The 15,061-nt window shown below is 40.9% G+C and overlaps 1 protein-coding gene across 7 annotated transcripts in view; it reads right to left on the reverse strand.

Annotated features, from left to right (window-relative positions):
- DIAPH2 (diaphanous related formin 2) overlaps positions 1 to 15,061 on the reverse strand; it is a 352,029-nt gene that overhangs the window by 121,920 nt on the left and 215,048 nt on the right. For all 7 annotated transcript variants that reach the window (XM_060270211.1, XM_060270210.1, XM_060270208.1 and 4 more), the window contains one exon: positions 6,480 to 6,643. In XM_060270211.1, the coding sequence (XP_060126194.1) occupies positions 6,480 to 6,643 (164 nt within the window). The remainder of the gene's footprint in view (positions 1 to 6,479; positions 6,644 to 15,061) is intronic.

Raw genomic sequence — 15,061 nt, forward strand, 5'->3', positions numbered from 1 at the left:
ATCATCTGAAAGGTGGTTTTGATGGATGTCAGACAATCACACGGGTTAGTACTGCCACCTGGCATCAAAGGCAAGGGATGTTCAGGGTCGATGAGTATGCAGCTACTTCCTATCCTCACTCGCTGAGATGTTATGGTGAAGAATATTAGACTTTAGGCCCAACTTGAAGCCACTATGCAGGAAAGATAGCAGCTGTTGCACAATCATGTTATATGGAGAAAAACTTTGAGAACGACACAGTGGGGGGAAATGGACTGCAAGCTTTCATAAATTCTGTTTGAAGATGGCCGATGTGATAATAGTAGCAACCACTTTAGGACATTCATATCTATGCTCTGTGTTCCACTTGGATTGATAACAGATTATGTTTGACCCAGCTGAAAAGAAGATAGGATTCTGCCTGAAGATGGGAGATTTCACTGTAGAGCTGTCAGTGTGAATGAGCACTGATGGAAGTAGAGAAGGGCAAGGCACACTGCCCACAACTCAAGCCAATTAATGTTGTGGGCAGATTCTATCAGAGTCCATAAACTGTGGTAAACTTCCCCTAGCAGGGGAGCTCTCCAGCAGGATTGTTCCTGGATCTTGGCACAGACACCCTTGTGGAGATTCTGGAGAGGTGTCAACCAACAACAATATATGTGGAATGATGGAGGCAGTCAAAGGAGCATGTACCAGGTATTGGAAATGTGTGACTGGAACAGCAATAGGAATTACTGAAGCTTAAAAGTGTGGTGGTAAGCCCAAGGTACAATCTGGGTGGTTAATACAAAGAGACTCTGGGCTCTCACCAGAAGTATGACACCTGCAGAAGGCCTTTGCAACAGTGAATGAGCCATTTGCCAAATGGCCACAATCTGTTCTGGAGAAAAAGAAAAATGACGGCAATGTGTCCAGAATGGCACTCAGGTATATATGCTGCCTCATAATCAGGTGGTTCTTTTCCGTGTGTGTGTGTTTGTGTTTAGAAACCTGTGGTCCCTCAGGGCTGAAAGAGATTCAAATATAGTTTGAAGCATGATGAAAAGTGTTCACTTGTACCAATAGACCAGTGGTTTTCAAAGGATGTGGCAAGAGAGGATGGCAAGTATGGTGGAGAGATTCAAGGACAATCAAAGAAATATTTAAACATTTCAGTGTTGCCAAAGTGTCGAAAATGGCCCTCAGGTGTAGATACGGACTCACAGCCAGGTGGCTCTTTTCAATGTTTTTTAAGAAATCCGTAGTCCCTCAGAACTGAAAGTGTGATTCGAAGCATGATGAAAAGTGTTCACCTGCACCCTTTGCAGCTGAGGAAGACTGGCCAGGTTTCCCCCCAGAAGCTGACTGCAGACGTCATTGGAATGGCTGTCCGTTCAAGGATGGGTGGAATGGGCAAGTATCATGGGCCCTACCAAAGGGGTGTCACCATGGAAAAGGTTGTGATATGTGTGATATCGAGTTAAGAGAAGATATAATAATAACAACAACAACAACAACAACAACAACAACAATAATAATTTATACCCCGCCCATCTGGCCGGGTTCCCCCAGCCACTCTGGGCGGCTTCCAACAGAGTATTAAAATACAGAAATCCATCAAACATTATAAGCTTCCCTAAACACGGCTGCCTTGAGATGCTTTCTAAAGGTCTGGTAATTGTTATTCTCTTTGACCTCTGGTGGGAGGGCATTCCACAGGGCGGGTGCCACTACTGAGAAGGCCCTCTGCCTGGTTCCCTGTAATTTGGCTTCTCGTGGCGAGGAAACCTCCAGAAGGCCCTTGGCACTGGACCTCAGTGTCTGGGCAGAACGATGGGGGAGGAGACACTCCTTCAGGTATACTGGACCGAGGCCGTTTAGGGCTTTAAAGGTCAGCACCAACACTTTGAATTGTGCTCGGAAACGTATTGGGAGCCAATGTAGGTCTTTCAGGACGGGTGTTATGTGGTCTTGGCGACCGCTCCCAGTCACCAGTCTAGCTGCCGCATTCTGGGTTAGTTGTAGTTTCCGGGTCACCTTCAAAGGTAGCCCTACGTAAGAGAGCATTGCAGTAGTCCAGAGTGACAGTAGTTAGAATAGGCTTGTGCTTCTTCTGGGGTCTATCAAGACCTTGAAGGCCTTGTCTCCAAACAGGTTAGTTCCCAAATACAAAGCTATAAATAAGTTTATTCTGAATGTATTATCTGCACCCCAATGACAAAGCCAGAGGATTTGATCTGTGACAACATCATCAGCCATTGAGTGGGCAGTAAAGTGTGTGGCATCCAGGGTTACATCTTGCATGAAAGTGGCTGCTCTATGAAGTTGCAGCAAAGCTTTTCAAACCTGCTCTGGTTCTTGATATTGATCATTCAACAGTTCATCATTAGGAGATGATAAACTAAAGACATCACTGTAGCCAGTTTTGACACTAAACTGCATATAGTTGGAAAGGGGGACTACATATTCCTTTCCCCTTACTCACTTACAGCTATCAATACAATCTAGCCCCTATGTCAGGGAAAAGCAGCAATCTGGTGAGTGTGTGATGGTGGCAGGGAAGAGGTTGACCCAGGAGAAGGCCCAGCAATTTTGGGGGTTTGGTGTCACCCATGAGGCAGGATAGGAGGAATAGAAAGGGTCAAAGCAGTCAGATATGGAGGTGGGGGCACAAGTCGTGTTGCAAGTGGAGGAAGGGCCTGTTTGGGTGAGTGGCAGGCTAGTCAAATCCCTGCAATCCCCTGTCTCCTAGAACTAGGAGGGGCTTGAAGAAGGAAGCAAAATTACAATTTCCATGCAGAAAAAATAAATAAATCTCCAATTGGTTGAGCATACTCCATCAGACAAAGGCACATAAGCTCGGTTAATACCATCTATGGAGATGCTAGAAGTATGTGTTCATGTGTATCTGATGCTGTAAGTGTGTGTTTTCGTCAATAAAGAATTAGCAGTCGGTCGTTTGTTTTCCTTGACTGGGTGTGCTCAAGACACCCCCATGAGTGGAAGAACAAACAAGTTACAACCATGGACAAAGAATGCCATGTGAGATGACTGACAACACATTGTACCTTTCTGTTCCTTTGGCCAACTGATTTGTCCCAGAGAGGGTTCTAATGTGGTAACACAATGAACAAACCAGTCATAAATAAGTTGCAGCACAGCAGTTAATAGGAGTTAAGCTTGGACTACAGATGTGCACTACCTCCCAACCAACAACCATGCCTCATTTTTACAAAAGTGTCAAGTATCTTTGAGTACCTCCAATTACTTGATTTCAAATTATTTTTATGTTCATCTATCAAAATTAAAGTACAGAAAGGTGGTGATTTCCAGTTACAACAGATTTGTAAAAATACAATAAAAATATGTTCTGTTTTCTTAAAATCATATGGTTAAAATTGCATGTAGTGAGATTATACTCCGAGAACTGTTTGCAGACTTGGTGTATGCAAATTGCAGATAGTTACACAACAGATTAAGGCTTGCTGCTGGCAATATGGATCAACATGCTCAGCAAATGGCTGAGCAGTATTGATAATTCTAGGCAATTTGAATACCGTGTTTCCCCCTTTTTAATACGTACTCAAAAAGTAAGGCATGGCAGGGTTTTTAATCGTTTGAGAAATGTAAGACATACCCTGAAAATAAGCCATACTTCCGCGACGTGCGGAGCAAGACCACTGAGCGCCTCAGCCAGCTAGCGGGACCCAGCACGGTGGCCACAACAGGAGGAGGAAGCCTGCCGGGTTGGGTCGGTGCCCGGAAGCGGCGGCGGCTGCTGCAGCGCCGATAAAGCGTGCAGCAGTGCCGCACAGAGCACCGAGGGCACAAGCCAGCAGGACCCAGCTCCTGCAATGCCGGCCGTGGCAGGAGGAGGAAGCCTGCCAGGTCAGGTTAGCGCTCAGAAGCGGCGGCGGCTGCAGCGCTGACAAAGCGCGAAGCAGCGCCGCACTCTCTGTGTGCGTGTCCATCCCTTTCTCTGTGTGCGCGCGCGTCTCTCTCTCCCTCCCCGTGCGTCTTTCTCTCTCTCCCCCCCCTTTCTCTGTGTGTGCGTGCGCGTCTCTCTCTCTCTCTCCCTACCCGTGCGTCTTTCTCTCTCCCCCCCTGTATGTTTGTGATCACGTCTCTTCCCCCCCCCCCCGACAGAGAAAAGGTGCCACGCAGGTTCCTCTTCGGCTTGTCATTCAGCTGCCCCGGCCTCCTTGCCGAGAGCTGATGCCGCTCCTCTCCCCCTCCTTCCCTTTCCCCCTCCCTTCCCTTCTTTCCGTCGGTCTGTCAGTTGGGGTAGCGCGCGCCAGAGGCGCAGGCCCAAGCCTCGTCCCCCTCGCGCTTCCCTCACGAGCGTCTCGGAGCGGGACGGGTCCCGGCCTCCCTCCTCATTCCCCAGCCAACATGAGAGAGCCTGGGGAGCAGCCTCTATACCTCCGCGCGCACACCCACACACCCGGCCGCCTCCGCCTTCGAAGCCATGGGAGATGAGCAGCCTCCCAGTGCTCCCACCCAACCGCAAGTGCTTTGACTGCGACCAGCGCAGTCCCACCTACACCGACATGAAGGTGGGCAGCTTCGTGTATACCTCCTGCTCCGGCATCCTACGAGGTTTAAATCCACCTCACAGAGTGAGGTGTCTGTCTCCTAGGCAGGTGGCCATCCAGCCTCTGCTTAGAAGCCTCCAAGGAAGGAGAGCCCTTGATTCAGGATGGGGAGGAGGGAAAACGAATAGAAGAGGCAGAAAATGCGCGCGGAAGAGAACGCCAAGCGTCCTGAGCCAGTGGGACCCAGTTGTGCCGGCACTTAAAAAAAAAAGACACCCCCTGAAAATAAGCCACCGTGTGTTTTTTTGAGGCAAAAAAGTTGTAAGACGGTGTCTTAAAAAAGGGGAAACACGGTACTCCCTGAAGGCAAGCATCCTATTCTGGGCCATGTTTTTTTCATCCATCCCTCATGATGCACTTAATTACAACAACCCACAAGTAGCCACTGGGCAAGACATAAGCAAGAGCCCAATCTAAGATGGGTGAAAGTGAGAAAAGGTTGGTGGGAAATTTCTGTCTCACATATAATTCTATACACATGTATAAGACAGCTATGAAAAACAAACAAACCATGACCCACGTGAAAAATGTATTGGTATTCAAAATCTAGGGAAAAACTCCACACAACAGATTGCATTTTAAGACCTACAAGCAGATTTCAATTTATGGAAAGTGCAATATTGCCTCTTCCTTTCCATCACAATACTTGGCAACACCCCTCAACAAAATGCTACTCCTGAAGTTGGGGATCACACTATTTCCAACTTGACACTTTTACTCCCCCCCCCCCAAAAAAAATCTATTCCATAACATTTTAGGATTTATTTGCAAAAATGTTTTTTAATATATATATTTTTCAAATTATGAATCTCTAAATGCATTTTTATACTTTTCCTCTGAATTGAGAACTGCAGCTGGATGAACAAATGAATAGAAATCAATTGACCCCCACCACAGAAGTGGAAAAGTTTTCATTTCTGCAAGCACCTCTTTGAATCCAATTCAGCTGTTCTTGCATCATAAAGAGACTTGTGTGTGATATGACGCTTACACACAGTTCCTGATTTCCTGATAGGTCAGAGAGTTCCATGCTTTCCTTAAGCTCTACTTAAATCAATGGGGCTTAAGTGCATATTAAGTATACAGAACATTATTAGACCATGCTAAGAAGAAGCTAGTTGTTTATTACTGTCATCCTATCAGAGGCATCTAAAATTTTAAATAGTTTTTTTAACAATTAAAGAATATCGCCTAGATACCGGTAGGAGATATGGCACCTTATAAACTTTATGAAAACAAATCACTGTACATTTTTTTTTGGGGGGGGGGATTAACAAAAATTCCAGCTGTAAATTAGAATATTAGTTAATAATCTGAACTAGTTGTATGCATGTGCTAGAAACTATTTTATATATATATATATATATATATATATATATATATATATATATATATACACACACACACACACACACACACACACACACACACACACACATACACATTCGAACCTTGGTTTATGAACACCTCGGTTTATGAATTTTCAGTTTATGAATGCCGCGGACCCATCTGGAACAGATTAATTCACTTTCCATTACTTTCAATGGGAAAGTTCGCTTCAGTTTATGAACGCTTCAGTTTATGAACAGACTTCCGGAACCAATTACACCCATGCTTCAGTTTATGAACGCTTCAGTTTAAGTACTCTGTGGACCCATCTGGAAAGGATTAATCCACTTTCCATTACTTTCAATGGGAAAGTTCGCTTCAGTTTATGAACGCTTCAGTTTATGAACAGACTTCCGGAACCAATTGTGTTCATAAACCGAGGTACCACTGTATGTATGTATATATATATATATATATATATATATATATATATATATATATATATATAATAAAAGAACATAGTAAGAAAGAAATGCAGTAAGTGTAGAAATAAATAAATTTATTTAAAAACATAAGGGAGAGGGGGATACTCACCATGAACAGTGTCCGGAATGCACTTATATCTCCAAAGAATTCCTCAATGCTGACAGTTTTGGGATCGAAACAGAAGTAGTCCCCCAAATTGTCATATAACTTGGTCATGTTGTTGTGCATGTTAGATAACTTTTCATACTGCTCTCTAGCACTCTTCGCAAAGCTGTACACTTAAAGTTAAGGAAGTTCAAATAAAATCAGTAGCAAATCAGTTTAAAACAAGATTGCTTTATCACTTAAATGCATTCTTCCTAATTATTGAATTTGTTAATTGATGGCTTTATATAGAAACCATGCTTCACATATTCTAATATGCTTTAAGCACAATAAAATCCACCAGGCATTGTGTTTCACATGTGCCCAACAAAACTTTACTTTCTATAGAACTGTTGATTGTATGGCATGGTACGCAGGTTGTGCTCCTTGAGTCTGGTCTTGACCAAAGTGTGAACACTGAACCTGCAAAGAATAAGGAAATAACACCACTTATAGAAACACATTTTCCCCATGAGATCAGCAGCAAGTCTTACCAGATTTATTTATTTAAAAGTGGTTATACTTATAACACAACAAGAAAACAACACATAAGCCATGGTCAAAAAACAATGTAAAAGATTATCTGATTACAATGCAGAGAGAGAGAGATCCCACATAGTAATGTACAGATAATAGCAGCTATCTACTGTCTTCTTCTTTTTGCCATTTTTCTTAGCTATCACAAGACATTAAAGGTGAATACATCTGGAACAAAAAGGCAGATGACCACCATTGGTTTAGAAGGTTCTTACATTTATCTATTCACACTTTGAAGTCAGGTGCAGGGAAACCACCAGAATAGGTTGCAGGAAAGCTTTTTTTTTTAACCATCAAAATGGTCAGATACAAATAGGACATACATAAATAAGAATTATGGACTTAATTGCCTCTAATCCTACAACACTGCAGCTCTATTTGCAGGCTATTTCAAACACAAGTAGGGAACCCTAAAAATTGAGGTAGAGCAATTAAATGTATACTTAATCCTCCCAGCAGAATAAGTAGCTTACAATATTTTAGAAGTGGGGGTGTTAGCAATACAAAAATTTGTTAAAACATGTGCTTTTTTCAGTGCTATTGGCTGAATATTACTGTGCCTTCCCATGCAGTGAAGTAAAATTAAACAAGGAATGGTTTGCATTGTTCCAAGTGCCACTATTCTGTTATAGCAAGCACACTGCAGCTTTTTATTAGCAACTGAAGAGGACTGGAAATCAACCTGAGATCTACTTAACCTTCACAACAATTGCAGTTACAAATTGCATAATTGTTACCTAAAGCGGAAGGAAGCAATCCCACACAGAAGTTAGACTTTTAGAACAACGTGAAAGCAAATAAAGGTTAACATTCTATTAAGAGAATAATTAAGGCATATTGCTCCCATTCTTGTTTCAAATTAAATAAATGCTTCATTAAAAGTTGTTGAAAATGTAGCTTTTCATTTTAACCAATGGCAGGATGAATGGTTGTGTTACAGTGGTGGGTTTGGCCTTGAACAAGCTGCTATTTGCAAGTGGCACACTGACTTTGGAAAGGTTTTCCATATCAGGTGTAGCAGGTAACAACAGGGCTGCTCACTCAAGCATTTGACTAAAGGGTGTTTCTCACCTGGTTAACATAGTTGTGTCTATGTATATTGTTGATTTACTTAAGCTGTATTTAAATGAAATGTTCCTTTATTGTAATTTAATGTTGTATCTTATTCTGGGATTGCGTGAACAATGAATCAGTTAAATAAATTAAGTGTTCACTGCACACCAGTACCACATTTTCCGTATTTCTGCCAATGTTCTTCTAGCACACCAAATCTTTAAAAGTCAGGCCAATTTATATATCTTTCTGTCTATAAAACTGCTGTTTAGATCTACACAACATAAAAACATCCAAATACAAAGCACACAGAAAGGGGATGCATGTATTTACACAAAGGTATGCACTCATATTTTAGACTCGACCTGTCAAAGTTTTGGCTTCTGTTTTAAACCTTTTTAAGAATGTAATCTTGATGTGCTGTAAATAGAGTGATAAACTATAGAGTCTTCCAGTGATATATTCTACTTACTATTTTTGGTAACTGATTTCTAATAAAAAATGAAGCAGCTCTTAAAATTGTGTTTGGGGTGGTGGGGCAATGGATCAAACATTCATAGTTCCTTTAACGTAAAGAATTATAGACAAACCATTGCAGAGAAAAATGGTAAAAAACACTTTTTAGAGTTGAAACTACAATAAGGTTTCAGACATTAAAGAGGGTTGGGACAAAATGAAGAGCAAATTATATATATCTGTGATCCAAAGAACTATGAACACAGCTCCAAGAGTCTAAGTGGGCTATGGACTTCTATTTCCTTCAAAGAGCAGTTCTGCATCACACACACCCCATCATACCACAGGTTAACGTATTTTGAAACCCAGGAGCTTCAGAATCTGTCATGTAAGGTTGATGGACAAAGACTAGAGATATCTTGATTCAAAAATCTGCTCAGCCACAAAACTTACTAAGCTTTTTGCTAAGTGCTTTTTGCCTTAACCTAACCTGATGCATAGGGACGCGGGTGGCTCTGTGGGTTAAACCACTGAGCCTAGGGCTTGCTGATCAGAAGGTCGGCGGTTTGAATCCCTGCGACGGGGTGAGCTCCCGTTGCTCAGTCCCAGCTCCTGCCAACCTAGCAGTTTTAAAGCACGTCAAAGGGCAAGTAGATAAATAGGTACCACTACAACGGGAAGGTAAACGGTGTTTCCATGTGCTGCTCTGGTTTGCCAGAAGTGGCTTTGTCATGCTGGCCACATGACCCGGAAGCTGTATGCCGTCTCCCTCGGCCAATAACGTGAGATGAGCACGCAACCCCAGAGTTGGTCACAACAGGACTAATGATCAGGGGTCCCTTTACTTTTACCTTTACCCTGATGCATAGGATGGCTGATATGTTGAAGAAGTTTGGGAATGATGGAGGAAACCATGTACACTGCTCTACACTGGGTAGAAAAAATAATAAACACAATTTTCTCAGTGGCTAAAAGTGTCAAAAAATCCATAAAACCTATAACATAACACAAGATTTAGAAAACAAACAACCTTTAATGCAAGATACAGAAATGCATCTAAACTATGTAATAATGTTGTCTCTCTTGACTGCTAAGATGCAGGCAAGTGAGGTTTCTATTATTCAGCTGTCAAGGAACTCCCATTTCGAAATGTCGAGTGCCTACTGCGCATTTGTCTTTTCCCTGTGGAGGAACTGTATGAGGGGATTTCACTTGCTCACTTTTATCAGACCTGCTTCCATCTTAAAGTGGTTGTCTTCTCCTCTTATTAGCAGAAAGTAAAAGCCAACAGGCAGGGAAACAAGCAAAAAGGGGAAGCTGTGTAAAGGAACTGAGAGGAAGAAATTAAATTTTATTATTATTATTATTATTATTATTATTATTATTATTATTATTATTATCCAGTAGCACCTTAGAGATCAACTATGTTTGTTTGTGCATGCACATGAAAGTTCATACCAAGAACAAACTTAGTTGGTTTCTAAGGTGCTACTGGACAATATTTTTCATTTTTAAAATATATTTCTACTACGGCAGACCAACACGGCTACCTATTATTATTATTATTATTATTATTATTATTATTATTATTATATTATACAAGTTGGCTGTTGCATATGGATTTGTGCTAAATATCAGCCAGTCATATTACAATATGAAGAGAATTTGTTGCCAACAAATTTTGTTTTACAAAAGCGTGTCTGATCTGTGACTGCACCTGGGTGTCTGCTAAGAAGTAAATTGTGACGTGGGTGGCACTATGGTCTAAACCACAGAGCCTAGGGCTTGCCGATTGGAAGGTTGGCGGTTAAAATCCCCGTGATGGGGTGAGCTCCCATTGTTCAGTCCCAGCTCCTGCCCACCTAGCAGTTCAAAAGCACGTCAAATGCAAGTAGATAATAGGTACCGCTGCGGTGGGAAGGTAAACGGTGTTTCTGTGCGCTGCTCTGGTTCGCCAGAAGCGGCTTAGTCATGCTGGCCACATGACCCGGAAGCTGTCTGTGGACAGACGCCGGCTCCCTCGGCCTATAGAGCAAGATGAGCGCGACAAACCCAGAGTCGTCCGGGACTGGACCTAATGGTCAGGGGTACCTTTACCTTTTAAGAAGTAAATACTTCTCTTTTTAGAAGGCCTTTGGGCTGCAAAATCTTGCAGAGCATGGGTTTTTACATTATATAGGTGTACCTATTAAAAACAAAAATGTGATTCTGCTCTCATTGTTTCCTCTTTGTCACAACACTGAGCTAGTTTACTCAAATTCATACTTTTGGAGACTTTTAATAAATATTTTAAAAGTTAGCAAGCTGGTGGACGTTATTCCGGTTACTAAATTAAGTATGTGTAGAAAAGAGAGAAATGCTTTACAAAGCCTGCAAACAATGAAGATATGAATGGAATGACGTGGCGAGGGAGGGATATCTTTCACAGCAGGCAGCATACCATTGTCAGCATAGAATATAAAGGACTAGGGAATAACCCGATGGAATAAATTGGCACTGACACCGAAGTGAAGAGGGAAGTGACAAACGAACAGCTTCCAGAGAACAGCTGACATAACTAATTTAAAGGGAACATGTGAAAGAGTTTTCAAGTTTTCTCCTTCATACCACATACTTCATAATACGATATGGAAGCTGCTGTTTTCTGAAGATTTTTTTTTTAATAGTGCACACTGGTCCCAATATGAATTAAACAGACTTACAGAACAGCAGGAAGACTACATGGTGCTATTATTAAAGAAGGGAAGTGTCACTTTCCAATATGCATATCCAAATATTCTTATTGACTCTGGATAAACCACCACTTACAAATCCATGAAAGCTCTGCAGACTTCTACCAGTTCGTTTTTGTAGCTCGGTGGAACAGAAAGGGAAAGAAAATGAAAAGGGCAGCTGGACAACAACCTTCCTTTTGTGGGAGAAGGCAACAAATAAGGACATGCTTCTGAACAATAATTCTGCTCGAGGTGTAATTTGAAACATTTTATGTCTCAACTAACACCTGTGCTTTGTTAATTTCCTTCATTTTTTGCTGCATATTTGACAGTAAACACCACTATACAACTGGATGTTTATTAATCACTGTGTGCTGCCAGTGGTGGGAAAAGAAAGGAAGGGGTTGGAAGAGGTTTGCAACTCATGCAGAGCCACTTCTCAATGAAAGAACCCCAAACAATCATAGGGAACAAAGAACAACTTGCTATTTATAAATATAAAATACACTGCAGTAGCTAAGTAAAATAACACAAGTAAATGTTTCTCTTTAAAAACCAAGGTTTGCTATAGTAACAACAACATAAGCAACACAAACAAAAGATTGACCATTGACATGCATAGCATTATGATGAAATGAAGTGACCTCGCTATATAGTTCTTTCATTAACAAAAATACATGAATATTCAGTAGGAAGAGTGGGAACAAAACAATTTGGTTTTCCTATGTCCTGTTCCTTGCAGAAATCACAAGGCAGATGTAGCACATATATGACATGTATAAATGTTTTATGTGCTTCTCACAGTTTACCACAACCCTTTTTCAATGATGTCATCCATTAATTCCAGATTGTGAAGCTTAGTAATCACCAGCAACTCTTACCGATAATCCCTCTCAACAAATTGTTAATTCATACAACTGTACAATCTAATTGGCTCCTAGCTTAATGCAGTTGTCATTTGAGGTGCTTGCGGCAAGCACAAATTACTGTCTTGAATGCCAGAATATCATTTTAAAACAAATAGGCAAGCCTTGTCAAACCTTGACCCTAACAGTCGAATCATTTGTGAATGATGACTTCGAAGAAAGCACTACTTAATTTGAAGCGAGTTTCTCCAAATTAAGTATGGACAGGAGCATAGCCTAAACCATGTTAAACAGGACATGTTGATACACTGATATACAGAACTGAACTGGCCACAGCAGTAATATAAACAGAGGCAAATAAAATAAACCTTGGACAGAATTTTTTTACCTAAAGTTAGACTTTTAACCTAAGCAGATTTCATTAGAAATTACTTTCAAAGCAACTGACACTAACTTTGGAAGCAACTTTCCTCACATATGGCTCACTAAGCTGTGGCACATAAGACTCCATGCCAAAAAAGGAAATAACAAATGAATTAACTAGTAAGCTCATGGGAAACACTCTGATATTGGAACTGCATTTGGTCTTAGCCAAAAGGCTGAGTAATAGTAATTTAATGTTTGACACTCCAAAAAGTTTAACTGAGTGTGTTTAATGAAGGCACACTGAAAATTTGTGTATCTCTCACTTCATAAATATCTGACCTTTTCTGGCCTTGCTGTAAAGCCTGGTTTACACAATTAGTAAATACATTAACACAAATACATTTACCCATTTTAAATCTTAATGAGCAATGGTAAAATATATTTGTGAACCCTGGTTTGTGCAAGAAGATTCAATAACTGAGAAAGATCAACTAAGAAACAAAGCAAACTTTGACATTTGGGTTACTCCTAATGTAGCATCTAAAAAGTGATTCACAAAACTTCAGCTGCATTGGTTCCTGATTTCACTGTGGATGATATCTATGAGTATACACTTCACATGATTTGTTACAACATTGTTATGCATGTTGAAACTGGCTCTCACAAATACTTAATTAAGAAAACTGACTGCAGTGGAAGGCACCAATTACACCACTTTTTCTGTCAGAAAGTGTTTTTCTGAAATCAAATAATTCTTTACATGTTATCATGAAGATTCTACAAGAGCAGTAAACTAAGCTTGGTGAGAGAGAAAATGGCATTCATTTAATGATCACATTGCACTGGTGTAAATCAGTCATGAAGGTAGAACGTGTTTCAATTTTTCTCTAAGAGGGCATAATCAAGAGTTTATTCATCTTACAATAAACATGAAGTTTGTTTGGAACGAGTTCAGCAACTCAGTCACACCAATATAATCAGACCCCGTTTCCTCTCCCCTCCCACCCCTCTCTCCACTCCATGGGAAGATGAACATAGAGAGTAACAGGGTGGTATGTTAAATATCATGTATTCTGGCACTTCTTTGCTTATGCTAAGCACCTGTTTAGTTTAGTTACAATTCTCAAGACTAGGTTCTATTAGCTCAACTTGTGTAGTATGGCAAGTCTGGATTGGCACTGCTATTATTCCTAGAGATCCAAAGCAGCTCAAAAGATTGAAAAACTGCAACAAATTGGGAGATGAAACCACACAAAAAACTGCCAGCATAGAGGAAATGGGGAGGAGGGGGAGAGATGAATGAACATGCTGAAACACACGCACACAATTTTAAAATATTGAACACAAAAAGGGAGACAGCCCTTTCCAAAAAAGGGAAGTCCTCCCATACAAAAAACCCACTTTTTCCTTTGAAGGAAAAAAGGAGGAGGAAAACAACAGAAAGAAAATATATGAGCTGATCTAGAAGCAGGCAGGATCTTTCACAGGTGAGGAGAAGGCATCATGCCAGTTGAATCATGACAACAGGCCCTCTTTTATTTCTGCCAGGAATGTGCACCACCATCTTTATTACAGGACTCTTCTGATCAATTACTGTCAAATTCAAAATCTCCTAAATAAATAAATAAATAAATAAATATACTCCACCCATCTGACTAGGTTGCCTAAGCTACTCTGGGTGGCTTCCAATATACAAAGCACAACAGAACATCACACATTAAAAGTTTCTTGATACAGGGCTGCCTTCAGATGCCTATGGAAGGTTGTATAATTATTTATTCCTTTGACATTTGGTGGGAGGGTGTTTGCTTGGTTCCCTGTAACTTCATACCTCACAATATGGCCCTCGGAGCTGGACCTCAGTGTCTGGGTTAATGATTGGGGTGGAGATGCTTCTTCAAGTATAAAGGGCTGAAGGTGTTTACAATTTTATTCATGTATCCAAAAGCATAGAAATAGTTAGGGCTTCTGTGCCGTACCGTCTACGTTTGAGAAAGAAGTATAGACTCTCTCCTTGTTAAGTATGACAACTTAACACAAATCAGACTGTACATCTGAAATGGGGAGCCTCTACATGTTGTTAAGCTTTAACAGTCAACAGCCAGCAGCACCAGCCAGTATGACCAATAGCCAGGACTGCTGGAAGCTGAAGTCCAACAACATCTGAAACATCATCACAGGTCCCTTGTTCCTGATACACATCTAAATAATTACTGAAAATGTAAAAGAAAATATTTTAAACAGTTGGTGTCTGCTGCCACATCAAAATGTATAATTTAGTTAGAGTACAAAGATGTACTCCATCCACGATTCAGCTAGTTCCTTTAAATATTTCAAAGAGCTTGGGTGAACCCCAAAGGAATCTGATGGTGGGATCTACTTTCAGCTGTCATCCCAATCATGGTTGGGATTCTTTTTGCAGCTTAATCCTTTAAAGAAGAATCACAAGCTAAGAAGGGTCAATGTGATGGCTGAAGTGCACTGGTACAGACATTTGGTACATAATGTAGACTGAATGTAATAGATTGCCAGATAAGTGGTGGATTGAAAGCAA

Source organism: Zootoca vivipara, chromosome Z (genome assembly GCF_963506605.1).
Source record: "Zootoca vivipara chromosome Z, rZooViv1.1, whole genome shotgun sequence".
NCBI classification, from domain to species: domain Eukaryota; kingdom Metazoa; phylum Chordata; class Lepidosauria; order Squamata; family Lacertidae; genus Zootoca; species Zootoca vivipara.